Source organism: Prionailurus viverrinus, chromosome C1 (genome assembly GCF_022837055.1).
Source record: "Prionailurus viverrinus isolate Anna chromosome C1, UM_Priviv_1.0, whole genome shotgun sequence".
NCBI classification, from domain to species: domain Eukaryota; kingdom Metazoa; phylum Chordata; class Mammalia; order Carnivora; family Felidae; genus Prionailurus; species Prionailurus viverrinus.
This window is the reverse complement of record NC_062568.1, coordinates 111406580-111420735: the sequence shown is the minus strand read 5'-3', so window position 1 is coordinate 111420735 and position 14156 is coordinate 111406580. Positions and strand designations below refer to the sequence as shown.

At 41.3% G+C, this 14156-nt stretch overlaps 1 protein-coding gene and 1 pseudogene across 1 annotated transcript in view; one reads left to right on the top strand and one right to left on the bottom strand.

The window, feature by feature from the left end:
* The first annotated feature begins 346 nt into the window (after positions 1–346).
* The window catches only part of PDE4DIP (phosphodiesterase 4D interacting protein), a 220405-nt gene continuing 206595 nt past the window's right edge, over positions 347–14156 (top strand). The window contains exon 1 of the mRNA XM_047869423.1: positions 347–585. Within this exon, the coding sequence (XP_047725379.1) occupies positions 347–585 (239 nt within the window). The remainder of the gene's footprint in view (positions 586–14156) is intronic.
* LOC125172021 (barrier-to-autointegration factor-like) lies at positions 6875–7143 on the bottom strand (annotated as a pseudogene).

The window sequence follows — 14156 nt, the reverse complement described above, 5'->3', positions numbered from 1 at the left end:
GGAGAAACTTTTTAAGGTTGGAAATTGAGGTCGGTGACCATGGAGTGGATAGGAAGAAGAAAAAGAGTGCCATGTGGGAATGAAAAGGTTTCCAGGTTGAGGTAGTGGGTGGAGAGAGGATGGGGTGATGATAGAGGGTGAAGAGACCGCGGGGGGTGTTTGTGGGCGAGGGACAAGAGCAATCTGGGAGGAGCAGGTGGCCGAGGCAGCCGCGGAGCAGGCCTGGTCCTTCCAGGTTTCCGCCGCAATCCGCGCCTGGAGGATGCTCCCTGGCAGCGCGCGAAGACCGTGGGGAAACCAAGTAGGGTCGGTCACCGGGACGGGCGCGGCCGGGCCCGGGAAATCCATGAAGAGGACCGACAGCGGGTCCTGCTGCCGCCGCCGCCGCTGCGGCTGCAGCTGCTGCCGCCGCGCGTCCCGCCGGGCGCACCGCGCGCCCTACTGGCCCGGGGACGCGGCTCGAGCCCCACCGCCCTCGCGGCGCTCCCCTGGCCGGGCACGACGGCGTCCCGAGGAGGCCGGGAGCTGGGCGGCGGCGGCCGAAGAGGAGGAGGAGGCAGCCGCGGCGGCCGCACCCTGGATGAGGTGAGAGCCCCGCGGGAGCCCCGGAGGCTGCGTTCCGCGCGGGGAGCGGGGGCGCGCGGCGCGCTGGGCGGGAGGACCGTTCCCGGGCTGGGCCCCGGGGGCTGAAGGGGTTGGCGCCGAGGGCCATCAGCTAGGACAGGGGTTGGAGGGCACCGGGCAGAGGGTTTGCGGGGCGTTGATGCGGCCGGTGGCGGGGCAGAGCGGAGAAAAGCCAGTGGGGGAGTTGCCTAGAAATCAAGGTGTGGCTCCGCGTTATACCGGACTAAAGCTGGGGAAACGCGTCTCTGTCCCATCCAAGGTCTTTGCTGGATGCATAGACGCCCGTTTTGTTGGTGGAGATGAGGTTGAAGGCCATGTCTGTTGATGGAGAGATGAGCACATGATGCAGAAGGCCATGCCAGGGTGGAAGCATTAGGGAAGGTAAAAGCAGATCAGGAAACGCGCGCGAGTACGCGCTGCTTTCTCTCACACCCTCTTTATCTGTGTATCTATATAATTTTTATTTATCTAAGAGACAAACAGCACGGTGGGGTTGGTGATGGTTCTTTCTTCCTAGGCCACCTCTCTTCCCCTGCAGAGCTGTGGCCATGCCTGTTGGGCGGATGAGGCGTGCAGGACAATCTCCACTTAACCCAGCCCCTTCCTTTGCGCTGAAATGGAAGACTGGACAGATTAGGCCCACATTTTCTTCATGTAGCATCAGCAGGACAAAAATCTGCCATGCATATGATGTTTTGGAAAAGAGATTGTGCTACCGCCGTTTTTGAAACAAGCCTTTCCTTGCCTTAGCATTTTTAGCTTACTCTTTTATGGGAACCCAGGAGTCCCAAATCATACTGCAGGGCAGTGGTGGCTTTGGTCTCTAAGCTGCCGTCTACTAACTGGGAAATGAAAAAAGTAACTTCGTTTCTCTGGGCCTCAATTTCCTATGCATAAAATCACGATTTGGATCTTTTGAGGATTAATTACAGAACGAAATATTAATGGAATCTGTTTTCTGTGTTTAGGACTATGCTTTATTTGTGAATTAGGAAACTAGTTTATTCACACTTCGTTGTATTTACTCATCACACTGCCCACTGTGAGAAAACTGAGTCAAAGTCATTCAATTGACAGTGCTTAATGGAATCATATGTCTATTAAGATACCCATAAAAAATTACTGCTTTTAAGAAAGTATGAGGCCACACCTAAAACTAATATAACACTGTCTGTTAACTAACTGGAATTAAAATTAAAACTTAAAAAAAATAAGGAACAAGGCAAAAGTATTCATTATTTGATTTTTTATACCATGGAATTTTAGCCCAAACAATTACTTTTTTTTTTTTTTTTTTTAACATGTGTATCTCTGCAGTGTTGAATAGTTTTCACAGACTACTTTGGGTTTTTTTTTTAAAGCTTGAAACAAAAAAATTTTAATCTGAACATATATCTATAATTTAAAGTCTTTTTAACTGTTTATACATACACTGTGGTGAACGCTTTTCATCAAAAGAGCAATGCTATTGCAAAATTTAAAATGGATCATGACTCATTATAAAGATGTGATTTTTTTTTTTTTTTTACAGTCTTTGGTAACAAAAAGTTACCAAATTAGAATTTGGTTCTCTACATTGTGGTTTAATTGTTTAAATAGACAGCACACTTTAATTATTTCCTTAATGGCTATTCATCTGACAGATCTCCGTATTCATCTTAGTTGATGTAACGAGGAGCCTTGAAATGTTTTTGTTTTTTTTTTTAACATTTCAGGAATTCCCAAATGAAACTGTGTCAGGAACTTCACTGAGGTTGGTGCTACTCTGACCCCCATTGAAAAATTCTCTAGGAATGAGCAGCATTTTTTTTTTTAAGTTTAGTTATTTATTTGAGAAAGAGAGAGCACGAGCAGGGGAGGGGCAGAGAGAGAGGGGGAGAGGGAGAATCCCAAGCAGGCTCCACACTGTCACTGCAGAGCCAGATGCAGGGCTCGAACCCATGAACCATGAGATCATGACTTGAACTAAAGTCAGATGCTTAGCCAACTGAGCCACCCAAGCACCCCTGTGTGGCATACTTTCATTTTTTATTCTTTTTTAAGGAGGCTTCACCCCCAACGTGGGACTTGAACTCACAACTCCACAATCAAAAGTCAAATGCTCTACCAATGGAGCCAGCAGGGTGCCCCTTTACTTTTGAAAACACACCTGTCTTATCTACAGTATTAGAGGTTAATGAGTATGAGAGACTTGTCCTTGAGAAGGGGCGTTTTTGGTATCTAATTTTCTGACTATCAAATCAGTTTTAAAAATGGAAGAAAACACCTCTGCACATTACCCAGATTCAATTTACTTCTGTTATTTATTGAGCAACGATGGTGGAGGCCAGGACAAAACTGGATGCAAAACTGCCCTCAAGTAGCTCAGAATCTATAGTTCTACACCAGTTATGGAGTAAGTGCTATGACAGAAGGGTGAAGTGGGGAAATGAGAAATAAATAAATTAATAAATAAATAAATGAATTAGTTAAAAGGATCTCTTCAGGGAAAATGGACTGTGTCCTAAGAAGCCATACAAGGTGACATTATCTTGGAAAATATGTTAGAATCTGGTCTTGGGGCACCTGGGTGGCTCAGTCAGTTGGGCGTCCGACTTTGGCTTAGGTCATGATCTCACGGTTCGTGGGTTCGAGTCCTGCATTGGGCTCTGTGCTGACATCTCAGAGCCTGGAGCCTGTTTCAGATTCTGTGTCTCCCTCTCTCTCTACCCCTCCCCCACTCTCTCTCTCTCAAAAATAAGCATTAAAAAATTAAAAAAAAAAGAATCTAGTCTTACCTTGTCGAGTCTGTTTCTCAGGCTGATATTAAACAAATCCACAAGACTGTTATCTAAACCCAGAATGACAAATTATTATGAGGATTTATTCTCAAAAATTAAAATGAGGATTCTAACATCTCGGGGAACTAGACCCTCTTCTGTTACTCTAGTAAGGTCTCTTGGCATACTTGCCACATTTGGAAAACAAATTATAACCAAAAGATTGTTTATGAAACTTGAATTTAAAACAAGGGAAAGTAATCAGTGGATTCCAGATTTTGTAAACTTTAATAGCTTTAAACAGAGTAACAGGATACAAATGGGTTCTTTATTCCCCGGATGGTGAGCGTGCACCTCTCTTCTCATGTACTCCCTCTCTGTTTCTATCTCTGACCCACTAATATTTTCAATTAGGTAATAATCTGTTTGGCTCGGGAATCCTTGTGTGGTTCCAAGTGCTGGCACATCTTTTCTCTGAACCGGTTTGTCTTAATTGTAAACTTTACATTTCAAAATGCAAGCTTACTTTCTTTTAGGTGAAATTCATGATGGGGGTAAGGAAGTGGGGTCAGGGCATTTTGTTATAGCACCTACATGCTGGCATTATGAGCCAGATGGTTAATGGCTACTGAATGTGGTGCTAAGAACCAGAGGACCAGAGAGGGCTTCACACACACACACAGGAGGTGAATTTTGTCTGGCCTAACAAAATAATGAAGCCAGGTTGGGTGGGAAGCAAATTTTAGCAGAGGGATAAAAACAGATGTATGGCCCTGGGAAAATGCTTTCTTGAAGTGAGACCCTGGATAGAACTTTTCAATGAGGATTTAATTCAAAAGTGATCCTCTCTCGGGGCGCCTGGGTGGCTTGGTCGGTTGAGCGTCCCACTTCGGCTCAGGTCATGATCTCACAGATCATGGGTTCAAGCCCCACATCGGTTCTGTGCTGACAGCTTAGAGCCTGGAGCCTGCTTCAAATTCTATGTCTCCCTCTCTCTCTGCTCCTCCCCCACTCTTGCTCTCTCTCTTTCCTTCAAAAAGAAATAAAAACATTAAAAAAAATTTTTTTTTCAGAAGTGATCCTCTCTCAAGTATACCGTTGTTTAAGAAGAGGAACTAACTGAGTTGCCAGCTGCCTCTGGGTGCATTTTTGAACCCTAGCAGTTTGCATGTTTAGGTGGATAACCTGGAACCAGCAGACAACTGTCGGGGGTAATGATGTCAGAGAAGGTTAACTTTCTAACATCAAACTTCAACCATTATGTCTCTTTAGCCATCTCTCTTTTTGTCATTATTATTTTGTTACTGCTGTATTGAGATATAATTGACATAAAATAAACTGGGCAGATTTGGGGTGCCTGGGTGGCTCAGTCGGTTAAGCGTCCAACTTTGGCTCATGGTTTGTGAGTTCGAGCCTTGTGAGTTCGAGCCCCGCATTGGGCTCTATGCTGACAGCTCGGAGCCTAGAGCCTGCTTCGGATTCTGTGTCTCCTTCTCTCTCTGCCCCTCCCCACTTGTGCTTTGTCTCTCTCTGTCTCTCAAAAATAAATAAATGTTAAAAAAAATTTTTTAATAAACTGGGCAGATTTAAAGTGTATGATTGGAAAAGTTTTGATACATGCATGTATCTGTGAAATTATCACATGCTTATCATCCCCAAAAGTTTCCTTCTTCCCTTTTATAATCCTCCCTGCTGTCTCTGGCCCCCCTAACACACAGGCAACCAACCACTGATCTGCTTTCTGTTGCTCTGTTTGCATTTTCTAGAAATTTATATACATGGAATCATATAGTAAGTACTCTTTGTTTCTGTCTGGGCTTCATTCACTCAGCATAATTATTCTGAGTTTTATCCACGATGTTGTGGGTAGCAATAGTTTGTTTTCTTTTGTTACTGAGTAGTATTCCCTTGTATGGATATGCCACAGGTTGTTTATTTATACACCAGCTGTTTTATTGTTTCCAGTTTTTTGGCTATTACAAACAAAACTGCTGTGAACATTCATGTACAAGTCTTTTTGTGGACCTATGCCTTCATTTTCTTAGGTAAATTTCAAATAGTAGAGTAGTAGGCATATGTTTAACATTTTAAGATACCACCAAACTCTTTCTCAAAGGGATTGTACCTTTTGATTTCCCACTAGCAATATATGAAGGTTCCCACTTCTCCACATTCTTGTCAACATTTATCATTGTCTGTCTTTTGTATTATAGCCATTCTAGTGTGTGTGAAATGGTATCTTATGGTTTTGATTTGCATTGCCCTAGTGACTACTGATGATGAACTTTTTTTTTTTTTTTTTTTTTTTTTTTGGGACAGAGAGAGACAGAGCATGAACGGGGGAGGGGCAGAGAGAGAGGGAGACACAGAATCGGAAACCGGCTCCAGGCTCCGAGCCATCAGCCCAGAGCCTGACGCGGGGCTCGAACTCACGGACCTCGAGATTGTGACCTGGCTGAAGTTGGACGCTTAACCGACTGCGCCACCCAGGCGCCCCCTGATGTTGAACATTTTTTATGTCCTTAATTACCATCTGCATATTTTTGGTGAAGTGTCTATTGAAATCTTTTGCCCATTTTTTTATTGAGTTGTTTGCTTTTTTTTGTGATTAAATTTGGAAGTTCCTACGTATCTGAAATACAAGTCTTTATTATAGAGGTACTTTGTAAGTATGTTGTCCCAATCTATATCTTGTCTTTCTATATTAATAAGTGTCTTTTGAAGACCAGATTTCTTCAAATCAGATCTTTAAATTTTGCCAAATAAGCCCAAACTATCAAACTGTTCTTTCATGTTCTAAGAAAGTGCTACTTAACCCAAGATCACAAAAATATTCTCCTGTTTTCTTCTAGAAATTTTATAGTTTTACATTTTATGCTTGGTTTATGATTCATTTCAAGCTAACTTTTGTATGAGGTACAAGGTATTGATCAAGGTTCATTTTTTGCATATAGATTTCCAGATTTTCCAGAGTTGAGAACTCTGTTCTTTCTCCATTTAATTTCCTTGGCAATTTATTGAAATCTATTGATCAAATATATGTGGGTCTATGTCTGAATTTTCTATTCTGTTCCATTCATCTATTTGTCTACTTTAAGACCAATACCATTTGTTTTGAAGTCCACTAACTTTATTGATATAAAAAACTTTGCAAAGACATAAAAGGAGCCACATAGCATAAAACAGACTAGAGACGGAAGTGGGGGTGAGGGAAAGGCTGGGAATCCACTCAGACAAGCTGATAATTGTCTACATGAAACTGGCAGGGGAAGAAGAAGGGAGATGCATGTAAGTGTCCGAATTCCAAAAAAGCTGAAATGGGGAGGGGAGCGAACTCCCCAAAGATCTTGAAATATATCGCAGGTGAGTATGACAACAGCAATATCTTCCTTCGTAGAGGACGGGGGGGGGGGGGGGGGTGGGTTCCCCATATGGCTGCAAACTCTGGAGACCCAGTGCTGGGACTAGAGATTGGAGCTCCCTAGAGAGCCTCACAGAAAGGTGTCACACCACTCTGGGAGGCACCCGAAGCAGTCCCAGGATTGCGGGGCATTGGCACCGTGTGTGTCCTTGAGCCATTCCCGAAGAGATCTTCGGATCTCTTCGGCACCAGAAACTGGCCAAGGACACCACGTAGGCCTTGTCAAAGCCCCCTTCCTCCAGCTCCTTGTCCAGAACTCCACTGATCCTGGCTAGACTCCCTGTTGGCTCTTCCCCCATGGGCTCTGCCACAGACTCTGTGCTTTGGGGAGGTTGTCATCTTGATCAGCTTAATTGCCAGCTCCTCCCGCTGCCCAGCTGCTCCTACCGATACCTCAGCCCACTCCATGCTGTCTTGATCACAGCAGCTCTTTATAAGTTTTAAAATCTTGTAGTGAAAGTCCTCCAACTTTGTCCTTCTTTTTCAAAATCATTCTGGCTATTCTAGGTCCTTTGTATTCTCATACACATTTTAGAATCCACTTGTCAGTGTAGACAAAAAGCCTGCTGGTGATTCAACTGGGATCACATTGACCCTATAGATTGATTTGGAGAGGATCAATATTTCAAAAATATTGAGTCTCCCAGTCCATAAACATGGTGCATATCTCCATTTATTTTGATGAGTGGTTCTCAGTTGGGGGTAACAGATATAATAGTATCTAGACACATTTTTGTGGGATTTTTTGGGGATGTGTGTGTGTATTTGGACACATTTTTGTTTATCATATCTCAGGGCAAGGGTGATTCGGGCATCTAGTAGATGAAGGTCAGGAATGCTGGTAAACGTTCTACAAAGCACAGAACAGTCCCTACAATGAAGAATTATCCAATCCGATAATAATAATAATAATAATAATAATATCTTTAATTTCTCTCACCAGTGTTTTGTTTTTAGTGTATCCTAGTCACGTATCTTAGAGACACATATGCCTAGATTCTTCATATTGTTGATTCTCTTATAGTTGATAATATCTTAAAATTTTCAATTTCTGATTGTTTATTGCTAGTTTATATTGATTTTTCCCTATTGATTTTGTATCCTGTAGCTTTGCTAAATTCACAGTTTAGTTCTAAGAGATTTTTTTTATAGATGTGATAGGATTTCTACATGATGATGTCGTCCCCCCAAGAAAGAGAGATGATATTTTAATCCTCTTTCCAATCTCTATGTCTATCTGTCTGTCTGTCTGTTGTTTGTCTTTGCCTTATTGCACTAGCTAGAGCCTCCAGTACAAAGTTAAATTGAAATAGTGAGAGCAAACATCTCTGCCTTGTTCCTGATCTTAGGAGGAAGGCATTCAGTTTTTCACCATTATGTGTGGTATTACCTGCAGATTTTCCATAGGTGCCTTTTATCACATTGAAAAAGTTCCCTTCTAGTCATAGTTTTCTGAGGATTTTCATTAGCAATGGATGCCTAATTTTACATCTGTTGAGATTATTGTATCATTTTTTCCTTCTACATTCTGTTAATCTGGTGAATTGCAATGATTGATATAAGAATGTTAAAATTGGGGCATCTGGATGCCTCAGTTGATTGGGCATCCAACTCTTGATTTTGGTTCAGGTCATGATCCCAGGGTCATGGTATTGAGCCCCAGGTCTGGCTCTGTGCTGAGCATGGAGCCTGCTTGAGATTTTCTTTCTCTCCCTCTGCCCCTCCCTCCCTCTCTTTCTCTTTCTCTCTAAAATTAAAAAAAAAAAATGTTAACATCAATGTTGGGTGCCTGGGATATATCCCACTTAGTTATGATTTACTATACTTCCTATATATTGTTGGATTAGATCTGCTAAAATTTTAAGAATTTTTAGGGCACCTGGTTGGCTCAGTGGGTTAAGCTTCCGACTCTTGGTTTCGACTCAGGTCACAATCTCACTGTTTGTGGGTTCGAGCCCCGCATCAGTCTCCGTGCTGATGGTGCAGAGCCTACTTGGGATTCTCTCTCTCCCTCTGTCTCTCTGCCTCTACCCCACTCATGATTGCTTGCTCTCTCTCTCTCTCTCTCTCTCTCAAAAATAAGTAAACATTTAAAAAAATTAAGAATTTTTGCATCTGTGTTCATGGGGGATATTGGTTTGTATTCTCTATTTACAATAACTTTGTTTGGATTTTGTATAAGGACAATATTGGCCTCAAAAAATGAGTTGGGGGCACCTGGGTGGCACAGTCGGTTGGTTGAGTGTCCAACTCTTGGTCTTGGTTCAGGTTATGGTCTCACAGTTCTGGGTTCAAGCCCCACATCAGGCTCTGCATTAATGGTGCAAAGTCTGCTTGGGATTCTGTCTCTCCTTCTCTCTGACCCTCCCCGCTTGTGCGCACACTCTCTGTCTCAGAACAAATAAATAAACTTTAAAAAAAAAAGAGTTGGAATTCCCACCTCTTCAATATTGGGGGAGAGTTTGGGTAGAAATTGCATTATTGCTTCCTTAAATGTTTGATAGTATTCACTAGTAAAGACTTTTAAGCCTAGATTTTCCTTCTGGGAAGGTTTTTAATTACAAATATAATTTCCTTAATAAATGTAGGTCTATTTAGCTTATCTGTTTCTTCTGGAGAGAGTTTTGTTAATTTGTGTCTTCCAAGAAATTTGTTCATTTTTTCTAAGTCATCAAATTTATTGTCATAAATTTAAAAATTTTGCAAATTGAAACATAATTTTCTTATTAGTCCTTTAATATTTGTAGAGTCTGCACTGATGTCACCTTTCTCATTCTGCATATTGGTTATTTGTGTCTTCTCTTTTTGTTTCGATAAACTTGATCTGAAGTTTATCAGTTTTATTTACCTTTTCAGAAAACCAGCTTTGGCTTCACTTAATTTCTCTATTGTTTTTAGTGTTTTGAGTTTATGTGCTTTACCCCTGGTCTTTATTACTTCCTTTCTTCTGCTTACTTTGAATTTCATTTGCTCTTCCTTTTCCAGTTTCTTAAAGTGGATGGCTAGATCATTGATTTAAGACCTTTCTTTTCTACTTCAACTTCTTTGGTTCTGTAAATTTCATTCTAAGTACTGCATTAGCTCTATGCCACAAATTTTTATATCTCCTGAATTCATTTTCATTCAGTTTAAAATGCTTTCTCTTTTCACTTTTGGTTTCTTCTTTGCTCTGTGGGTTATATAGAAGTGTGTGTCTTGTTGTATGGAAACCAATTTGACAATAAATTTCATTAAAAAAAAAAAGAAGTATGTGTTTAGTTTCAAGACATTTGAAAATATTTCAGACTTCTTTCTGCTACTGATTTCTGACGTAATTCATTTGTGGTCAGAGAGCACATCTTGTATGATTTGAGTTCTTTTACATTTGCTGAGAATTGTTTTATGGCCCAGATTATGATATGTCTTCGTAAATGTTCCTTGTGCACTGGAAAAACATGTATCCTGCTGTTGTTGAGTGGTGTGTTTTAGAAAGATCCTTTAGATCAAGTTGGTTCATTATGTTGTTCAAATTTTACATATCATTATTGACTCTGTAGCTAATGTTTTATCAATTATTGAGAGAGGTATGTTAAAATTTATTAATACAAATTTCAAATTTGTTATTTCTCTTTGCTTTCTGTATTTTTAAAAAAGATTCCAGGGGTGCCTGAGTGGCTCAGTCAGTTGAGCGTCCAGCTCTTGATTTGGACTCAGGTCATGATCCCAGGTTGTGGGATCTCTCTCTCTCTCCCTCTGCCCCTATGCCCCACTCATGCACTCTCTCTGTCTCTCTAAAATAAAATTTAAAGTAAATAAATAAATAAACAAATAAATAAATATTAAAAATAGAAGATTCCAAAACGAAGCTTATTAGCTACATAGCTTCTCCGTGAGTTACCATTCTCCTTTTTTATTTTTTTTTTCTTTAAAATGCTAAACTCAATGGTTTTATCTTAACTTGTGCAAAATATTGGTATTACAGAATGCTGAAATATTTTTTATGTCACTCAAAGGTTAACTGAAACATCTGAAAGGAATTGTTTTTATAAAAACATTAAAATATTAATTATTTGGGGGTGCCTGGGTGGCTCAGTCGGTTGAGCATCCGACTCAGGTAATGATCTCACAGTCAGTGGGGTCGAGCCCCACGTCGGGCTCTGTGCTGACAGCTCAGAGCCCGGAGCCTGCTTCAGATTCTGTGTCTCCCTCTCTCTCTGCTCCTCCCCTGCTCACGCTCTGTCTCTCTCTCAAAAATAAATAAAGATTAAAAGAAATTCTAAAAATATATATTAATTATTTTTTACAGATCAAATAGAATTTAATTTTTGTTTGTTAGCCTATTATATTTTCATTTTGAAAGTAAAATATATCCAAAAGAGTCTAAGTAATTGGTTTTGGGCATTTCTACACCACAAAAATTTTATTTATTTATTTTTTAATTTTAAAATTTATTTTATTTTACTATTATTATTTTTAAATGTTTATTTATTTATTTTTGAGAGAGAGAGAGAGAGAGAGAGAGAGAGAGAGAGAGAGCAGGCCAGGAAAGGACGGAGATAGAAGTAGACACAGAATCTGAATCAGGCTCCAGACTCTGAGCTGTCAGCACAGACCCGACACGGGGCTTGACCCCACTGACTGTGAGATCATTACCTGAGTTGGATGCTCAACCGACTGAGCCACCCAGGCGCCCCCACAAAAAGTTTTTTGATAAGCACATCCTGATACTGTGCTAGAGGCAGAGTTATTTCGTTTCTAGATTAGCCGATCTCCTTGTTATACATTGTATGGCAAACAGCTAGAGCACCACCCACAGTTTTAGACTTCAGTCTGTATTACCATTCTTCCCAGAGGTTTGCTCCTGGTGGTATAAAGAAGAGAAGTAGCAGTATGGACAGTTTGAGGACTAAGCCTTGAGAAGATAGCAATGAGATAATAATGCCTTTCTAAATTGAATCAACATCGTTAGAACTGCTATGGACATGAGCTTAAAGTGCCTTTTCGTCCCCTTCCCTAAAATGTGGAGACTCCATTGATCCTTAACCTAATGCAGGTACCATGGACCATATTTCCAGTGCCCGTTGTGATTTATAAATCCTAATCTTTTCATTAATCTGAAGGAGAGTCTTTTAATTTTGAAGGATACCCGAAAGAGCTTTATTGCACTTCAGAATTTGAAAGTGCCCTGAAATCTGTCCTTTAAAAAATTCTCTGTACTTTTTTTTGTGCTATAAGAATCTTAGATGCATTAAAGAAAAGATTCTTATGTGTGTTAGCCTGTGATTTTTATCTCTAGCTAATATAAATTATACCTAAACTTTAATTTTAAACATTTTTTAAGTTTATTGATTTATTTTGAGAGAGACAGACAGATAGAGAGCAAGCGTGAGCAGGGAAGGGGCAGAGACACAGGGAGAGAAAGAGCCTGACGTGGGGTTGGTCTCTGGAACCGGAAGATCATGACCTGAGCTGAAGTCAAGAGTCATACGCTTAACTGAGCGCCCCAGAAGTTGATTTTATTCTAAGGACATTGGGAAACGAAGGAAGGGTTTGAAGCAGAGCCATGATATGATCTGGAAAAATAGTTTAAAATATCACTGTGCTTTTGTAGAATACACTTTGAGAGGCCAAGAGTGGAAGCAGAGGAAGCTGCTTTGAAGACTGTTGCAGTCAGTAGACCAGGTGTGAGATAGGCTGATTCATATAGGGTGACCATATAGTGGTCAGGCTGGTAAGAAGCGAACAGATTCCAAATATATTTTGGGGGGCAGAGCCAACAGAATCAATGGGGTATTGGATGAGGGGAATGAAGTTTAAAAAGGAAACATCACAGACCTTTTTAAAAAGAATAACTTAAACCCAAAACTGCTCTAAGAAGTCTATTTAAACTAAAGATTTTTTTTCCTATTAATGGAAAAAAAGAAGATTAGTTTTCCCCCACAGCCTCAGGAATTAGTTCAGGGATAGGCACTGGACTCAAATGGGATTCTTCAGGGGCCTCCTAAAAGACGCAGCCTCTGTGCTAATGCATGTGGGCCTCAGAGCGTAGGGCCTGCTGGCAGATAACTCACTGCCTTGCAGATGCTGAAAATGAAATCAGAAGAGAAAATAACTGAGATGGAGAAACAGGACTTCACTGTACTAAGCTGCATTTGAAACGCCGGGCTGAAGTTTTCTCCCCACTCATGATGGGGGTGGTGGTGGTCAGGTGATGTAAGACATCACCTCTCCAACAGGGAGGACCCTGGGTACTATCAACAAGTATCTTAACAGAGAGTTGCAGATGATAACCAGATGGAGAGCCTCACAAATAAAGGGGATTTGTACTAGATCCCACAGGAGTTCCAAACAGAATTCTGCAGTTTAGATCCTGATCACTGACATGCATGGCAACCGCAGTATCATTGTCATTGTGATCGCTACTGCATGTGTAATGTGCGTTATTAACAATTATTAGGGGGCACTTGCTACATGCCAAGCCACAGTTTAAGCAATTTACACACACAATCTCATTTAATCCTCACTACAATTCTTTGAGAAAGGTAGTATTATCCCCATTTTTATAGAAAGGTTAAATAATGTGACACGATAACACAGTTATGAAATGGTACAAGTGGGGCTTGATTGGCAGGTGCTAACTGTATTTCATGTGCATACAAGTAATTACTTTTGTTCAGCTTGCTTTTAAAATGTTTCTTTTCAGTGACCCTAGATTTTCTCTTCCTTAAAAAACAAATCGGGGCACCTGAGTGGCTCAGTGGGTTAAGCGTCTGACTTCAGCTCAGGTCATGATCTCACGGTTCATGGGTTTGCCCTGCATCAGGCTCTGTGCTGACAGCTTGGAGCCTGGAGCCTACTTCCAAGTCTCCCTCTCTCTCTGCCCCTCCCCCACTCAAGCGTGTGCTCTCTCTCTCTCTCTCTCTCTCTCTCTCTCTGTCTCTCTCTCTCTCTCTCTCTCTCACTCTCAAAAATAAATAAACATTGGGGCGCCTGGGTGGCTCAGTCGGTTAAGCGGCCGACTTCGGCTCAGGTCATGATCTCGCGGTCCGTGAGTTCGAGCCCCGCGTCAGGCTCTGTGCTGACAGCTCAGAGCCTGGAGCCTGTTTCAGATTCTGTGTCTCCCTCTCCCTGACCCTCCCCCGTTCATGCTTTGTCTCTCTCTGTCTCAAAAATAAATAAACGTTAAAAAAAAAATTAAAAAAAATAAATAAATAAACATTAAAATAAATAAAATTAAAAAAATCAAAACAGGGGCAGCTGGGTAGCCCACGTGGTTGTGTCTAACTCTTGATTTCTGCTCAGGTCATGATCCCATGGTTGTGAGATCGAGACCCGCGTAGGGCTCAGCACAGGGTGTGGAGCCTGCTTGGGAT